Source organism: Lytechinus variegatus, chromosome 2, assembly GCF_018143015.1.
Source record: "Lytechinus variegatus isolate NC3 chromosome 2, Lvar_3.0, whole genome shotgun sequence".
In the NCBI taxonomy this organism is placed as follows: Eukaryota; Metazoa; Echinodermata; class Echinoidea; order Temnopleuroida; family Toxopneustidae; genus Lytechinus; species Lytechinus variegatus.
The window spans coordinates 9134170-9150070 of NC_054741.1; the positions used below are offsets into that span (position 1 = coordinate 9134170).

At 36.4% G+C, this 15901-nt stretch overlaps 1 protein-coding gene across 2 annotated transcripts in view; it reads left to right on the forward strand.

Annotated features, from left to right (window-relative positions):
• The first annotated feature begins 2228 nt into the window (after positions 1-2228).
• The window catches only part of LOC121407249 (telomerase protein component 1-like), a 35463-nt gene continuing 21790 nt past the window's right edge, over positions 2229-15901 (forward strand). The window contains exons 1-6 of one of the 2 annotated variants that reach the window (XM_041598224.1): positions 2229-2338; positions 7401-7680; positions 8234-8302; positions 8907-9013; positions 9766-9822; positions 15694-15827. In XM_041598224.1, the coding sequence (XP_041454158.1) occupies positions 7474-7680; positions 8234-8302; positions 8907-9013; positions 9766-9822; positions 15694-15827 (574 nt within the window). In that variant the 5' untranslated portion in view covers positions 2229-2338; positions 7401-7473. The remainder of the gene's footprint in view (positions 2339-7400; positions 7681-8233; positions 8303-8906; positions 9014-9765; positions 9823-15693; positions 15828-15901) is intronic. The other variant, XM_041598225.1, reaches the window with a different exon arrangement.

The window sequence follows — 15901 nt, forward strand, 5'->3', positions numbered from 1 at the left end:
TTGAATCGCTCAATGCAGGCGATATATTGCCTGACATGGCCCTGGTTCAAAGCAGGGGTGCGGCCCCCAAGATTTTCCTATGGGGTGCTGCGTGTGTTATTCCCTATAGGCAGCACCCCTAGAATTCTGGTAGGTGATGTGTAAAAATAGAAAAATATAACCCAAAACAAAAATGACGCACTTTTTTGTAATAAAACCTTTTTACCATAATGACTATCATTTTTAGTGAAACCACTTTTTCAAATAAAAAAAATCCTTTTTATGAGCCAAATATTTTGAGGGTGCTCGACTCGGCGTATCGCTAAATTAATTTTAAAAAATTTGCGAACGAGCGAAGAAAGCGAGTAAAGAGAATGAGCCAAAATTTTGACACTTTTATTTAAAAAATCCAAGTTTGTGATAGATTTTGACATAATATTCAGAAAATGATATCATGTTTCACACTTATCCCTTTTCCTTTTCTTTCCTATTCTCTTTTTTTTTCTTGGTCGTGATTTTTTTCGATGCCAGTGTTATATTAGCTGAGAGTATCATTAAATCATATCAGTCCAATTACTTTTTTTTAAATATTGTTATATCAAGCTGAAATCACTTCAATGATACACTGACTTGGGGGCAGGGGCGTACCTGGGATTTTCCAAAGGGGGGGGGGGCAAATTCGTCCGCCAAAAAAATGGACAAGCAAAAAAAAGGGTCTTCAACCACATTTAAATAAAGGATTTCGTACCAGAAAAACAAAATGAGCGACACTTGTGGCTCGTCAGGGATCAGTTGGCGATCGGCCCCTAACATTTAGGTTGATAACTCATTTTTTTTTGCTTATCATTTTTTTCCCTGTGTCCATCAGAAAATTTCAGGTGGGCCCCAAATTTTTTGGCTTCCGCCGCCAATGGTGACTACTCAGGGGGGCAGTCTGCCCCCCGTAGGTATACGCTAATGCTTGTGGGCATATCCTTTAATCTCTGTGGAAGCGGGACAATACTCGGCCATACCTCATAAGTAATTTGTTTCTGAGGACATTGGTCAAATAAATAACTTTAAACTATAGCAATATTTTTTATGTTCCATACCTTTACAATTTAAACATTTTAGGAGACTATTAAAAGCATTAATTAACATATAATTTTGAAATTATATGTGTGAGATTTTATACAGAATTTTCATGCTGCGCATCATCTTTGAATATTTTTTTTGAAATTATTATTCAAATTCTTTCCTCTTCTAATCATTGTCATGTATCTCCACCAGGAAGTATTACTCAGGGTTAACAAGAATGGCGGTATTTTTTCTCTCATTTTGGGGTTTTCCTTTTCCGTGTTTTGAAGTTTCATATTGTACTATGCAAGTGCAAGTCGTGTCCTATATAGTCTTTATTCCTGATAATCAAAAATCCCTGGTCATACAACCATCTGCTTTCTTCATTCTCATGATTGATATGAATACGATGAAAAATCAACGGTGTTATCCTTACGTGCTCGATCTGTTAATAAATATGAATTTCTTTTTAATATTCTTTTGAAGTTCTATGGGAAAGTTGTGACTAGTAGTTTCGGTCGCTTAATTGTATGCAAATGAGTTGACTGCATGCACCCATGCACTCACTCCACTCACTAATTTTTACATGATATATGATTTATTTTCTCCTCATTGCCATGTGGAATAAAAAGAAGAAGAAGAAAACTTGGTGGTGGGAGAAAAAAAAATACTCGGATTAAGGAAATTAAAGGAAGACATATTCAATCAATAGCTGGCAAGGAATTAAGAGAATAACATGCATGTAGACTATACATGTAACTTAAAACTTTTAGAAAAGTAGTGATGCTTGATGCATTTTAGAAATGTATAGTGATGCTAGATGCATTATAGGCGATGGAAGCCCCACACCTCAAATCTAGGGGTTGACGGGACCCCCGCCCCCCCCCCCTGGATTTGAGGTGTGGGGATCGATGGCCGGTCCACCTAAGTTTTTTGTTGATAACCTTTTTTTTTGGCTTGTCACATTTTTCCCAGTGTCCATCCAAAAATTTTAGGTGGACCCCCCCCCCCATTCCGCCGCCAATGATTTATACCTTTATCCTGGCCTTCATTTACACAGAGTGATATGGCCATGGACCGTGACCGTATCATAAACGGCGCGCTGGCGATCTTTGCATTCGTTATACCGGCAATTGATTGCGGTCGCTATGTGTATTGTGCATGTGCGCGTTTCGTTTCTAGGATGGCTGTGAAATATTACGTCGTATTGCCAAAGGCCGTAGACAATTAAGGATTATTTTCACAATTCACCGAGTATTCTCATGCAGGCTGAGCCTCCCGGTTGGCGTCCTTAGTTAAGCTGGTATGTCTCTACATGTTACCCGATGAAGAAGTTAAATGTTTGGTTTTATGATCGTTTTTATTTGGAGTGAAACTAATTAATGTTCACAGTCATGACAGTGGTGCATGACATCACATTTAAGGTGGACATTTTCCATTACCAGTGCGTGCGATTTCTTCTGCACGCAAGTAAATGGTTCATTGCCCTGTGACTGTGTGTGTGTTTGTATTGTAATTTGGTTTTGGGGCATATTTGCACCAGTCAAATTAAACTTAAGTGGATTTCACTTAAATTTCACAAAAGATTTAAGTAGGCCTAGAGCTTAACATGGCCAAGGTGTGACATGTTAAGGTTTTAACTGCAATATTTTTTGTTCTAAAATCTAAAATTTCTTTTTACAAAATGAATATTACGGTACGGTAGCCAATTAAATTGTCTTGTCTTGGGTTATTTCGGCATATGCAGACTTGCTGTACTCCGCCAACTTTACTGATGTGTGTGAGATCACCAAGTAAGCAGGTCACTTGCTAGACAGGATCAGGAATAACCGTTGTTTCTGGGGATTTATTCAACAATTTCTGACATTTTACTGTAGGGCCTAATCCCCATTCACCGACGGTAAAGTGTCTGTGTGGGCTCGCATTTGTTATAACACCCGCACTTTTGTCAATCCAGAGTCCAACTTTGGTGTAATATACTAATATTACACATCGAAGTTTATACACTCTAAGGATATATAAACTACAAACTAAAAATATTTAATTATTCAAAATTAAAATATTTAGGGGGCCTAATTATTCAAAATTAACGATATAGATGAAAATGCATGGAAATTATACTTTACCGATGTTTAGTTGGGTAGAACACAGCAAAAAAGAATCCAAGTTTTTGGGGTTGATGGCAACAAGACCTTTGATTATTTGGAACCTTAGGCTCAGTCTACTGTATTTCCGTCTGTCTTCCAATGAGTCCCATTCTAAGGCCCGTAACATGGTACTTGGTAGTGACACTACTGGTTCATCTGTAGTTCCCCGTACAGAAACGAGCTGCCTTTCTCTGAATGGCTTCTATCTTCTGGGTATCCTTCTTGTAATGGGGATCCCATGCAGGGGAGGCATATTCCAGGATTGGTCTCACCAACGTTTGGTAGGAAAGTTGTTTTATTTCCTTGGGAGCAGACCAAAAATTCCTTCTCAGGAAACCGAGTACTCTGGAAGCTTTGGAGCAGACTTTGTTGATCTGGGCGTCCCAGCTCATCCTGTTATCCATTTCAACACCAAGGTAAGAGCATGTAGACACTTCTTGTAGTTTTTGGCCACAGAAGGTGTAATCTCTTTCTGTAGGAATCTGTACTGCCTTGGATGGTATTTTCATGATGACACATTTGGCTGGATTGAAGGACATGGCCCATTTATTCTGCCACTCTTCTAGTTTTGACAGATCGTCTTGGAGGATTTGAAAGTCATTAGAATTTGTGCCAGAAGTGTAAATGACACAATCATCGGCAAACAGCCTTGTCGTTGACAGGAGGCCATCAGGTAGATCATTGATGTACATAAGAAAATCTAGTGGGCCGGTTACTGTGCCCTGGGGCAATCCTGAGAGCACTGACAACTCCTCGGAGGGAGATCCATTGACCAAGACTGTTTGGGAGCGTCCTGTGAGGAATTGTCTTTCCCACTTTAGGAGCGATCCAATAATGCCATATGATTGGAGTTTTCTCAGTAGTCGTTCGTGTGGGACCTTATCGAACGCTTTGGCAAAATCTAGGAAAGCTACATGTACAGACTTTCCTTTCTCGAGAGCATTTGTTATGTCATGGATAGTAAGTACTAATTGGGTGGTAGTAGAACGTTGGCAATGTTTGTTAAATATATTTGTCTATTCTTAATTGCATTGTTCATTTCCAAATTCCATCTCATTAATTCATAAAATCTTGAAATGTATCCCATGTAAATAGATGTTTCACGGCCGAGATCCACGAGATTAGACAACCCCTGCCCTAGCCAGGAGGCTTCTAGATAGTAAAAATCATTTATTAACGTATGGTTACTCTCAACGAAGCCAGGTCTTCCTCTCTATTCATTTGTGTTTACCACCAAAAAACCTGAAACTTTCGCCCCCAAGATTTCTACAACTTCATTTCCGACATTTCTACATTGTGCCTATGGATTTTATTTTTTAAACAAGAATTCAAAAAAAAATGAGAAAAATATCATGAAAAGACGGAAGAGACTTGCCCGATGTTTACGCCGCCATCTTGTTTTCTATTGTTCTTCACCCACGATACGGACACTATCAGAATTTTTATGACAAACATACAGGATCAGGTTCTCCTATCATTCGCCGTCATGTTTGTATGGTACGAACGTGATTGGCTGGTGCATTCGTACGCTCAAAATGGGGGCGATCGATCGAAAAAGAACAGAGCTACTAAGTCTCACGCATTATGCATGAGACTCAAGCATTTTGGATTCTTGTTCATCCCCTCAAATCTCTGTTTCACACAACTTGTTCATCCCCTCAAATCTCTGTCTCATGCAATCTTGAAATGATTCAACACAGGTACGCTTGCTATGTTTGTCACGACTACCGAACTACAAGCAGCATTTCTGCTATGCTTCGACAACTACAGTGGCAAACCCTTCAAGAGCGTAGGGCCCAAGCCAAGACTCTACTAATGTATCGCATCATTAATAATCTTGTAGACGTCCAGCAACAACTGAAACACTCATCATTTAAATCCCGAGGTCATTCTCAAAAACTCATGATTCCATTTGCAAATACGGAATGTTACAAAAATTCCTACTTTCCTGCCACTGCCAGGTTATGGAATTCCCTACCTCAGGACGTCGTAGACAGCACCTCAGCAAATTTATTCAAGAGTTAGGTGCAACATGTCAGACTATGTTAGTCTGCATTTGTATGTAAATATGTAAATATTATATATATATGTTTGCTTTTTGTCTCACCTGCGAAGCAAAGTGAGACTATACATGTAGGCGCCGCTTTTCCGACGGCGGCGGCGGCGTCAACATCAAATCTTAACCTGAGGTTAAGTTTTTGAAATGACGTCATAACTTAGAAAGTATATGGACCTAGTTAATGAAACTTGGCCATAAGGTTAATCAAGTATTACTGAACATCCTATTAGAGTTTCATGTCACATGACCAAGGTCAAAGGTCATTTAGGGTCAATGAACTTAGACCATGTTGGAGGAATCAACATCGAAATCTTAACCTGAGGTTAAGTTTTTGAAATGTCATCATAACTTAGAAAATATATGGACCTAGTTCATGAAACTTGGACATTAGGTTAATCAAGTATCACTGAACATCCTACATGAGTTTCACGTCACATGACCAAGGTCAAAGGTCATTTAGGGTCAATGAACTTTGGCCGAATTGGGGATATCTGTTGAATTCCCATTATAACTTTGAAAGTTTATGGATCTGATTCATGAAACTTGGACACAATAGTAATCAAGCATCACTGAAAGTTTTGTGCAAGTTTCAGGTCTCATGATTAAGGTCAAAGGTCATTTAGGGTCAATGAACTTTTGCCGAATCGGGGGTATCTGTTGAATTACCATCATAACTTTGAAAGTTTATTGGTCTAGTTCATTAAACTTGGACATTAGAGTAATCAAGTATCACTGAACATCCTGTGCGCGTTTCAGGTCACATGACCAAGGTCAAAGGTCAATGAACTTTGGCCGAATTGGGTGTATCTGTTGAATTAACATCATAACTTTGAAAGTTTATGGATCTGATTCATGAAACTTGTACATAAGAGTAATCAAGTATCACTGAACATCCTGTTCGAGTTTCAGGTCACATGATCAAGGTCAAAGGTCATGTAAGGTCAATGAAGTTTGGCTATGTTGGGGTTTTTTGTTGAATAACCATCATATCTCTGTAAGTTTATTGGTCTAGTTCATAAAAAAGTGGACATAAGAGTAACCATGTATCACTGAACATCTTGTGCGAGTTAGAGTAGTATTCAAAGTCAGCACTGCTGCTATATTGAAATGCGTGATGCAGGTGAGACGGCCAGAGGCATTCCACTTGTTAACCACAACTTCAACGGTGGATTCTCAGCACTCAGCATTCAAATCCACAATACAGTACAACAATACACCACAGGTGGTACAGTATGTACTTATATAGGAAGAAGAACTATCAGCCTATCCCCATATACATTGTACACAATGTCTGTGATCTCACTCAGATTCATAGAAAATCTCACGCATAGCTGGTCTTTGAACTTGGCATCTCTGGAAGAACCTGATCCTGAATGTACCTTTACACATTCTATGACTAATTAGAATAGGCCTACTTGCTCATACATGTACTTTTGGAGGATATATTAAAACTGTTTCAAATAGATTAAGTGATCAAAACATTTTTTTTTATCCAATGTGGGGTGGGAAGTGAGGCATGCTTGCACTGTTGAGAAAATCAAGGTCTATGGCCTTGGGGAAGTTATCCAGCCCAAAATGAGGGATCAACTGCTGCCAAAGAATCATAGACTATAATTTGAAGGGGGTTCACAACAGAAATTAAGCATATTCTCATAAAACGGTACGCATCACATACATGAACTCTTTGATAAGCAGCTCCCTCATCCCTGTTTTTTTTCTCTCTGATAGCTGACATCTTTAGTTCCCTAAAACAGAGCTGCCAATAGTACGGATTTTCAGTATTTAGTACTGAAAAATAAGAAGAATACTGATGGTTTCATGCAAAATACTGATTTCTAAAGTTTCTGTTTTATGTGTTGCCTTATGGTATTTCATTGAAAATACTGATGTCATCATCAAAATACTGATTTTCAGCTTTAAAAATACTGAAATGTTCTTTTTCAGGTTGGCAGCTCTGCTAAAACCTGTATTTTACACAATGTAGCCAATTCTTTATACCCCCATTTCGAGGTGAGGTACACCACACCCACACCCTACCCACTGCTGGCATAGGAGATCTATGAAAAGTCCTGCCTTTAGCAAATGACAGCCCATTTTTTTTCTAGTTACATTGTAGACCTATATGATGTTATATTTCTTGTTATATAACTCCATTGCAGCTAAAACAATTACATGATAAAGGTGAGAATATCAACCCAGCAGTGAGCAGCCTTTGAGCATCTTTACACCACCATGGGTTGTGGATCCTCCCAGAGCCTGCCCCTGGCACAGAACTACGAGGTCTCCTCTGTCTGGGATGCTGTATCAAGGACAGTGGAAGCCAAACGATCCGGAGCTGACAAGCTCATCGTCAGGCGATCGGGATGGAAGACAATACGCATCTTTGTTTCCTCAACCTTCAGGGACTTTCATGCAGAGAGAGAACTCTTCATCAAAGAGGTATAGTGTGTAGAAAAACATATATGTCATTGAGATATTGTATGTGTACCCCCCCCCCTTTGTTGGTGGTGTAAACCTATTGAGTGTGTCTTAAATACAAGTATATGTCCTGCCTTTAATAGAGTCATCCTTGTACATGTATTGTAGTTGCATATAGAAATTTTTTTCAATTTTTTCTTCAAAAGTTACATGCGCAACTCTGGTGATCTGTAAATGAAAAATTCAGTCATGTCATACAATCACTACTTCCTTGGTATTCATTAAAATATCAAAAGAATTATAGAATACTGGAACTTTTGTCAGTATGTCAGTGGTGGAAGTAGGAAACATGTGAACATACATGTATCACTAATAAGCTCATAATCTCCTTTTTAACATCTAGATAATTCAAAGGATGAAATTACCTTTTTAGATGCATAAATGGGCCATAAACAATTTAGATAGTGTACTGCTTTGCACATGTTTGGTAAAAGTTGAATCCGCAAAAACCTCTTAATTTATTTAAAATATGTATAAAAAAACACTCTTTTTGATTTTTTTTTTGTAATCACAGGTATTTCCTGAGCTGAGGATATGGTGTGAGAAGAGAAGGCTCTACCTTGTAGATTGTGATTTGAGATGGGTATGTATGGTACTCTTAAAAAAAAGGTTTTCTTAAGTGTCAAATGATTTTCACATTGATTAGTTTTTTTTCATTTTTATCTTTTTTTAATATTTGTGTGCACTTTGCTTTATTTCAATTCATTCCTTAAAGATAAATGTCAGTTGTGGTAATGTGATTCAAAATGAGTTCTTTAAGTGTCCAATAAAATAACCACCCAAGTATCTGTATGCACAAGTAAAGAAAAATGCCAAACATTATGTAATATATGGAGTATTTGTTGAGAAAATAGCCAAATAAGCATGGCATTTGAGGCTGATGTTCGGTCTTCTTTTCAATAAATAATAGTTCTGTCTCCCACAGTATGCTATATTTTTTGGCAATTTCCAGTGTGATTGTGTTTAAGTTTTTATGTCAAGATTTCACAGAGTTCAAGTTTGTGTACAGGTTACTGTACCAGATCTAGATGATGATATACTAACCATTATTTATTTTAAAAACTCTCATGAAGTCATTATTTATTGCAACTACTGTACAGGTTCTTAGCTTAACGGTCCTGTCACCTGCCTACGTATGAATCCTTGAAGCTTTATGATGACAATTTTCTTTCTCTCCCTTTCCATAGGGTGTCCCTAAAGATACCACATCAGAAGAAACTCTACGGACCTGCCTTAGTGAAATCGACCGCTGCTACCAAGATAACATCATGCCTTTCTTTCTTAATCTCACAAGGTATTTGTTACATTGCTTACTTTTCGTCACACCTTGTACAATTTTGTTAGCTAGATTCCATGTAGATGTGTGGTGTTATAATGTTTTTTAAAGTATATCTTTGTGTGTAGTTCTGTGTATGTCGTTAACTTTCTTATAATAGATATTTCTTCAATTGACTTTCAGTTTGGTTCTTAATTCTTAACAAGAAGATAAGTACTCCATTACTCTCTTTTGAAACTTTATTGTAATCTTTTCAGATGTATTCAGTATTCTCCTTTTCTTCTGAATAAAAATAGGATGATGTAACAAATGATACAAATTTCAGTGTTTCACAAAATATTTTATAGCACATTATCCACATTACATAATTTAACATGTAAGGAAGGATATTTTTCATGATAGTGCTATATGTACATGTACAGAGTCAATGATAGTCAATGAAAACTTTAAAATAAAGTCTACTCTGACATCAAATTTACATGTAATCTGTTTAAACAGAAAAAAGGAGGGGCTTCATTCATTATCACCACCATTTCAGTTTGGTTTTCATGAATAGACAACTGAAATATTAACTTGAACTGAGATTTATCCAGTCAGTCTCCTTCATTGCCTTCATTGATGTGTATATGTACATGTACATATGTAGGTCTACTTTCTAATTTACTCCTTTACAATGACAGTGTGTGTTTTGTATTTTCTTTTGTCTTTTTGTCTCTTCCTCTCTGTCTTCTTCTCTCTGTCTCCTTCTCTCTTCTTATTCGATTTTTCAGTCCTGAACAGTTAACGAAGCTGATCCCCTACTTATCTCAGATTCCTGATGATTCTGGGTACGAATTCACTTCTAAATTATTGCCTTTCTTCATCTTTAATCAATAAAGTTATAGCATTATGTAACTTCTGGGCAATTGCATAAAATAGGCAACAATTTACCTTGTACATGTATGTCTAACCCCCATTTTACTCCATTTTGACTTCACTTCGTGAGGCGCTCTGGCCGTGATAATTTGAGAGCATTTTAACCTATTATAACCAGAAAATTTTGAAAAAAATTATTTCAGGAAGGTCGCACATGTAGGGGGTTTGGCGTACATGCTTTTTATGGAATTGCCCATCTTTTCATTTTTGCATGCACCCTCTTTAGTCATTTTCATCTGCATCACTCATTAATGTTTTGACTTATTTTTCTCAACTGCTAACGTTTTAATATAAAGTGGAAATAAATGCATGAGCATGCATTTGATTTCATTTTTTTTTTTCAAAAAATAGAAAATGCGTGCAATGTTGATTAGTTTGTTTAACAACAAGGATGTGTTGTTACCCTTTATTGACCTAATTTGGTCTGTATCTATAGACCTCCATGCATCATATTCATTGTTTAGAAGAGTCATTTGTTGCATTTTTGTGATTATCAGTAATTAGTCAAGGCCTACCCCATGGTCAAATTTTTATGGTCACCAATCTTCACCAGAATCTGCTCAGAGTGACTGTTTCTTTTCCCTGAAAATCGAGCCAGTCATCAAGTGGGTCATTCTTAAGCTGACTAGGTTAGTAGGAGTTTCAACACAAAATAATAAATTGGCATTCTAGAAGAATACTTCCTACATTGCAATTGCTTTCTGAATGCAAGATTAAGAAAAGGGTTTAAGCACAAACATAGGGTTATGACCGTTATTTATAGGAAATACACCAATGGCTAAGGCCTCATCTTTGCTTTGCTAGTGATTACTAGCAAGCAATTGCTATTTTCTATGCATCTGACCTATTGTGTGGGTAGTGCCGTTAAGCCTCAATAATTCAATATATTTTTGTTTTCATCAGTAATAATTAATGAGTCCAGGGCGCGACAAACCCGCTTGCCCGGGGCAAGTGAAAATGACGGGGCAAGCACCTCTCAAAGTCAATTGCCCGATCGGGCAAGTGGTTGTTGCGTCTTTTTTTTTCTGTACCGTACCTCGTTTTTCCATAAATCATCCAAAATCCACACTCAAAATCATGAATCAGCCTTAAAAAATAGCGAGTAGCGCAGTTTCAAATTCCGAAATTGCGTTATTTTTTCTGTACCACGTATTTCCATACATGGTACCAGGTATGAAAAAAATCAACGCAATGGCTGGGAAACAGTTGAATGTAGTATAGGGGTCCATTATGACTACCACCATGTGCAATTTCTAATGCACATTTTCCCCCTTCCGATATCACAATTCTGTGATAAAATAATTAGAATTACACAGGAAATAAATCACAGAGTCTAGTAACCTCGCATTGGTGACTTGCCGTATTTGTTAATTATAACTTAAAATTCATTTGTTTCCCTTTTTGAGGGGATGAGGTAAATATCAGACAATAAATCATCAAACAAAGCTCCATCTATTTTACAAGGCCGGCGGGAGGCTCACACACGTGCGCATACTAGCTAGCCAGTCTGAGCTCTGTCTCTCTGCCAGAGCTCTGGGGGACAATTCGCTCAGTAAAGGCCTCAATGATGGTGATTTTCTGTTTCAGACAGAGTTTACATTTCGGGTATATTATTCAAAACTTCCAATAAAGTTTGATGATTTCTTCATTGTCATGTATATTTAAGTTATTAATGAATACATTCTCACCAAATTTAGACTCCCCCATAGAGAAATGCAATTTTCGTAGAAGTCTGCGTTTTCAAAGAACTTCAGGAAAAGTTAGGGTATGTGGGCCTTTATTACATGGCCGAGTACAGGTTATTGTACTGGAATACATGTAGGCGAAGTAGAAATTAGATATTGAATTCATTTATATCAAAGTTCAACTCACAGTCACACCCACACAAACACACGCACACACACACACACCCAAGATTCTAAGCATAGTGAAAAAAATTACTTAAAAATCATACAATATTAAACAATGTTACTAATAATTCATTAATAAGTGAACAGGTATTCCTCAAAATAGAAAAAAAAAGTAGCATGTGAAAACATGTAGATAAAATTATTGACCGAGTGGAACATCATAAAATGATGAAGAAAAGACTTGATGGTTTCCAAATTATTATTTTTTTTTAATCAAGGAAATATGGAAAATAAATGACCATTTCATGGATTTAAAGATGCAAAATGTGAAATTTTAGCCACTCCACTTTTGATGATAAAATAATTTTTTCAGAGTCAATAAAGAGCTGAACATTTTTCACTGGCTTTCTTTATAGTTTCCAACTACGGTAAATGAAAGCAATTCTAAGGAAATATGTTACGCAGGTAGCCATTTCATGGATTTAAAGATGCAAAATATGAAATTTTAGCAACTTTTGTTGAAGGGTTTTTTAAAACCTTAAATAGCCATAAAATATTGATTTTTTTTTCTCCAAAATAAACGTAGACTCAGGCCTACGTTGCTGAAAATATCCTTTTCAATGTGTGTTCTTTTATACTGGACATGATTCTCAATTGTTATTTAGTATACCTTAATAAAAATAAGAGTAGTGCCGTCATAATGAAAAAATTATTAAAAAAATTGGGCAAGCAGTTTTTTCTATTGGGCAAGCAAATTTTGTCATCACTTGCCCAACAGGGCAAGTGACGAAAATTTTTTTTGTAGAGGCCTGAATGACAAAAAATCCTTTCAAAATCTTGGTTAAAAGCAAACAAGCTTGGCAAGACCAACTCTACCCAAGTTTGGTGTAAATGAGTCCATGAGTATGGTAGTCTTTGAAAGTTGCGATTAAACCAGGTTGTAGGTTTTTACCATATTGATAAGTCCTATTTTTCTTATTTGTTTCATTCTCTGATATATCAAAATGCTTATCAGAGCATCATGTAAATGTATACTGCTGCTGCTACTGTGTACTTGACTGTATATTCATAGGCTGTTCCATGTATTACAGATGTTTACACACTTTTTGCTCTTCCAAAGGCCACCCTGTTTTTATTTGGATCTCGTATGATTCATTCAGTCATGCACCATTTCACCTTTGATTATAAATCATGAAAGGTTCAGTCCATTTCAATACAGCATGTGGTATGTATGGAACATTATGTTTTATTATGGACATTACATGTCAAATTGGTGTCATATGGATCCATGTCAACGTCATCAGGGGAGGGGGGGGTTCCAAGAAAATGCCCATGGGGTACAATTGTGTATTTAATCTGACGGCAATGAAATTAATAAAAGTTAAACATAAAAATAGATATAAGCTTTAGCTTTGTCAAACATTGCAGGCCTTTATACCATTGAATTAAAAAAAAAGCATTTGACTTTGGTACAGTGTATTTCTTGTCCAAAGCTCCCATTTAATGTGAGTATGCATGATCTTATGATACTTCGGACCAGAGCTACATGTAGTAGAGCAGGCTTGTAAATAGTTATTGTACATAGATCTATATGTATTTATACCCAGTGTTATTGGTTGAATTGGTTGCAGTCTGTCAAAGCTATAGGGTTGAAGGGTTTCTCAAATTGCAAAATTTATTGTGAGTCTGCTACACGACATATAGTAACATAATGGTATGCCAGCTTAAAATACCTTAACCAAGAGTATGCCAACATGTTAATATATGTTGTATAGATCATCTTCTGCTTTTTCCTAACATTGCCATGGCAGCTCGAGCTAAAGGGCTCCACGTAATAATAATTACAACGTGCCTCGGAATAGAATATTTCTAGATAGATAGCACTGTATAAATGCCTATTATTATTATTATGGTTCTAAAAGATGACTTATTTTCAGGCCATGATTTACATGTATATGTGTGTAGAATAGTAAATACAGGAAATTTCCAAAAAAATGGTTATTGGTAAAAGATAAAGTTTAAAGACACTGAAAAGAAACCAAATAATGGTTGCTGAGACTAGCTTGCATACATGTACATCTCTACTCAAACCTACTCCTTCTGCCTGACATCCACTGCAGGTTTGGGTGGGTCTCAGATTTTACTTTCCTCACTTAATCCTCCTCAGTCAATGATCATGGATTACTTCAACTTGATTCAAATGATTTGTTTTTTCAGAAAGAGAAAAGAAAGGTTATTATTCATTGGAAAATGTAGAACAATATATAAAAAAGTAACTATACAACTCTGTATACTCGGGACATTTTTTTTTGAGCACCTTGTAAATTTTGGGCTGCTTTTTTTCTCAACGTAATCTCACTTGCATACTTTTATTGCAAATATTTCCATTTATCAAAGACAAAAATGATGTAGAATGCAGCATAGCACCTTGAGAGCTTCATTCCTGAATTAAGCAGTTTTGGATCTTTCTTCTAAGATTTACATCCAAATTCCAATTTTCTGCAAGAAAACAATTGATTAGACCAATTTCTAAATTACTTTGTGGGGGATGTATTGTGCGGAGTTTCAGTGCGCTGACAAGGATAACAACCAAGATGGGGGGGGGGGGGTGGGGGACTATATAGGATTAACCAACTAAGATCAATTTTCTGAACCTGATTTATATTTATTATTGAATGCTTACCTGCCTGCATGAGATGATTAGAAACAATAACATATTCTTAAGCCCCTTTCACAACTGATGGTGTGACTGCCTACAACCATTGCGATTCTGTGCAACATATATTGTGACCAAATGATAGCAAACCATCACATAAGCATTTGTGAAAGCCCTTTAGGGAGAACGATTGTATTTCTTTATACATATACAATACAATAAAAGCGGCCACATGTCTATAGTGAAAACTTGTATGTAGTGGCCACCAAGCATGTCTCCTATTTAAAATGATTGTGTTTAATATACAACCTATAAAGGCTACCTGTCTGTAATGGGCATTTTTACCTTTTCTCTTTGATGGCTTCAATAGGCAGGTTTGACTGTTTATCATTTATCCTTTTTTACAGACTTGATAGTGATTCTTTGTCTTGGAAAATATTGAATCTCATATGTCATGTAATTTTTTTTACTGGGATTTACTTACAGACTTTGCCGTCCTACCCTATTCTTTATGATCGATGATGAATAAGCTGCAAAAATCAGTGCAATGTGAAATGTGGTGGCTAGACAGAGTTATTCTCTGTCATTCTACTTTCAAAGTTATTGATGCAAACTGGTTCAATTTATTTTGGTTGTTTCCCAAATACATGTACCTGTAGCATGTAGGGGAGTAGATTTTGAAATAGGATATGACATCACATTTGTGGTGAAAGTATTCAATCAGTGGGCTAACCAATTGTATTGAACCATTAGGTTTTGTGGTAAGGACTTATTAATATTGTTGTGTATAACTGTAACATATTGTAGAAATCATGTGATCACAATTTTAGTCTTACATTTTGCATCATTTGTTATGATTATACAAACCGAACATAGATATTTTTATGCAAAACATATATATTCTAATATTTGGCATGCATAGCATAGCATGTTTCCTGCATATAATTTTTCAGTTTGTAATTAGTCATCTAGAGCACAATAAACGTTACAATCTATCCAGATATCTAGTTTTTTTTCTAAGCAACAATATTACACTGTTACAGGTGTGCTTATCTTTATTGGTGATTTTCAGTGTAATTACTATGTAAGTATTTCAACTTAATTTTTCATAATATCACAAATTCAGGTTTATGTGAATGTACCAGGCCTACATGTAGTCCATTCATGAATTAAAGTAACCTTGATTTCAAAAGACCTTTTCTCATGAAATTTTTTGCTGCAAATATGCACATGACTTCACTTAATAATAAACTTTGAATTGATGTATCTTGTTGTAGTGAGCGATGTGGGTGGATCCCAAATCAGATGGAGGTACCGGAGTCAGTGATGCAGGAATACAGATGGATTATGGGATTGTCAGTCACGGAGATGGAGATAATGCATGCAGCCTATAGGAAAACAAATCCTAACTGTGAGTAACACCTGGCAGACTGATAAGCACAAATTATCTAATGTGGTTTAGAATCTGTTGTCTGAAAACAATAG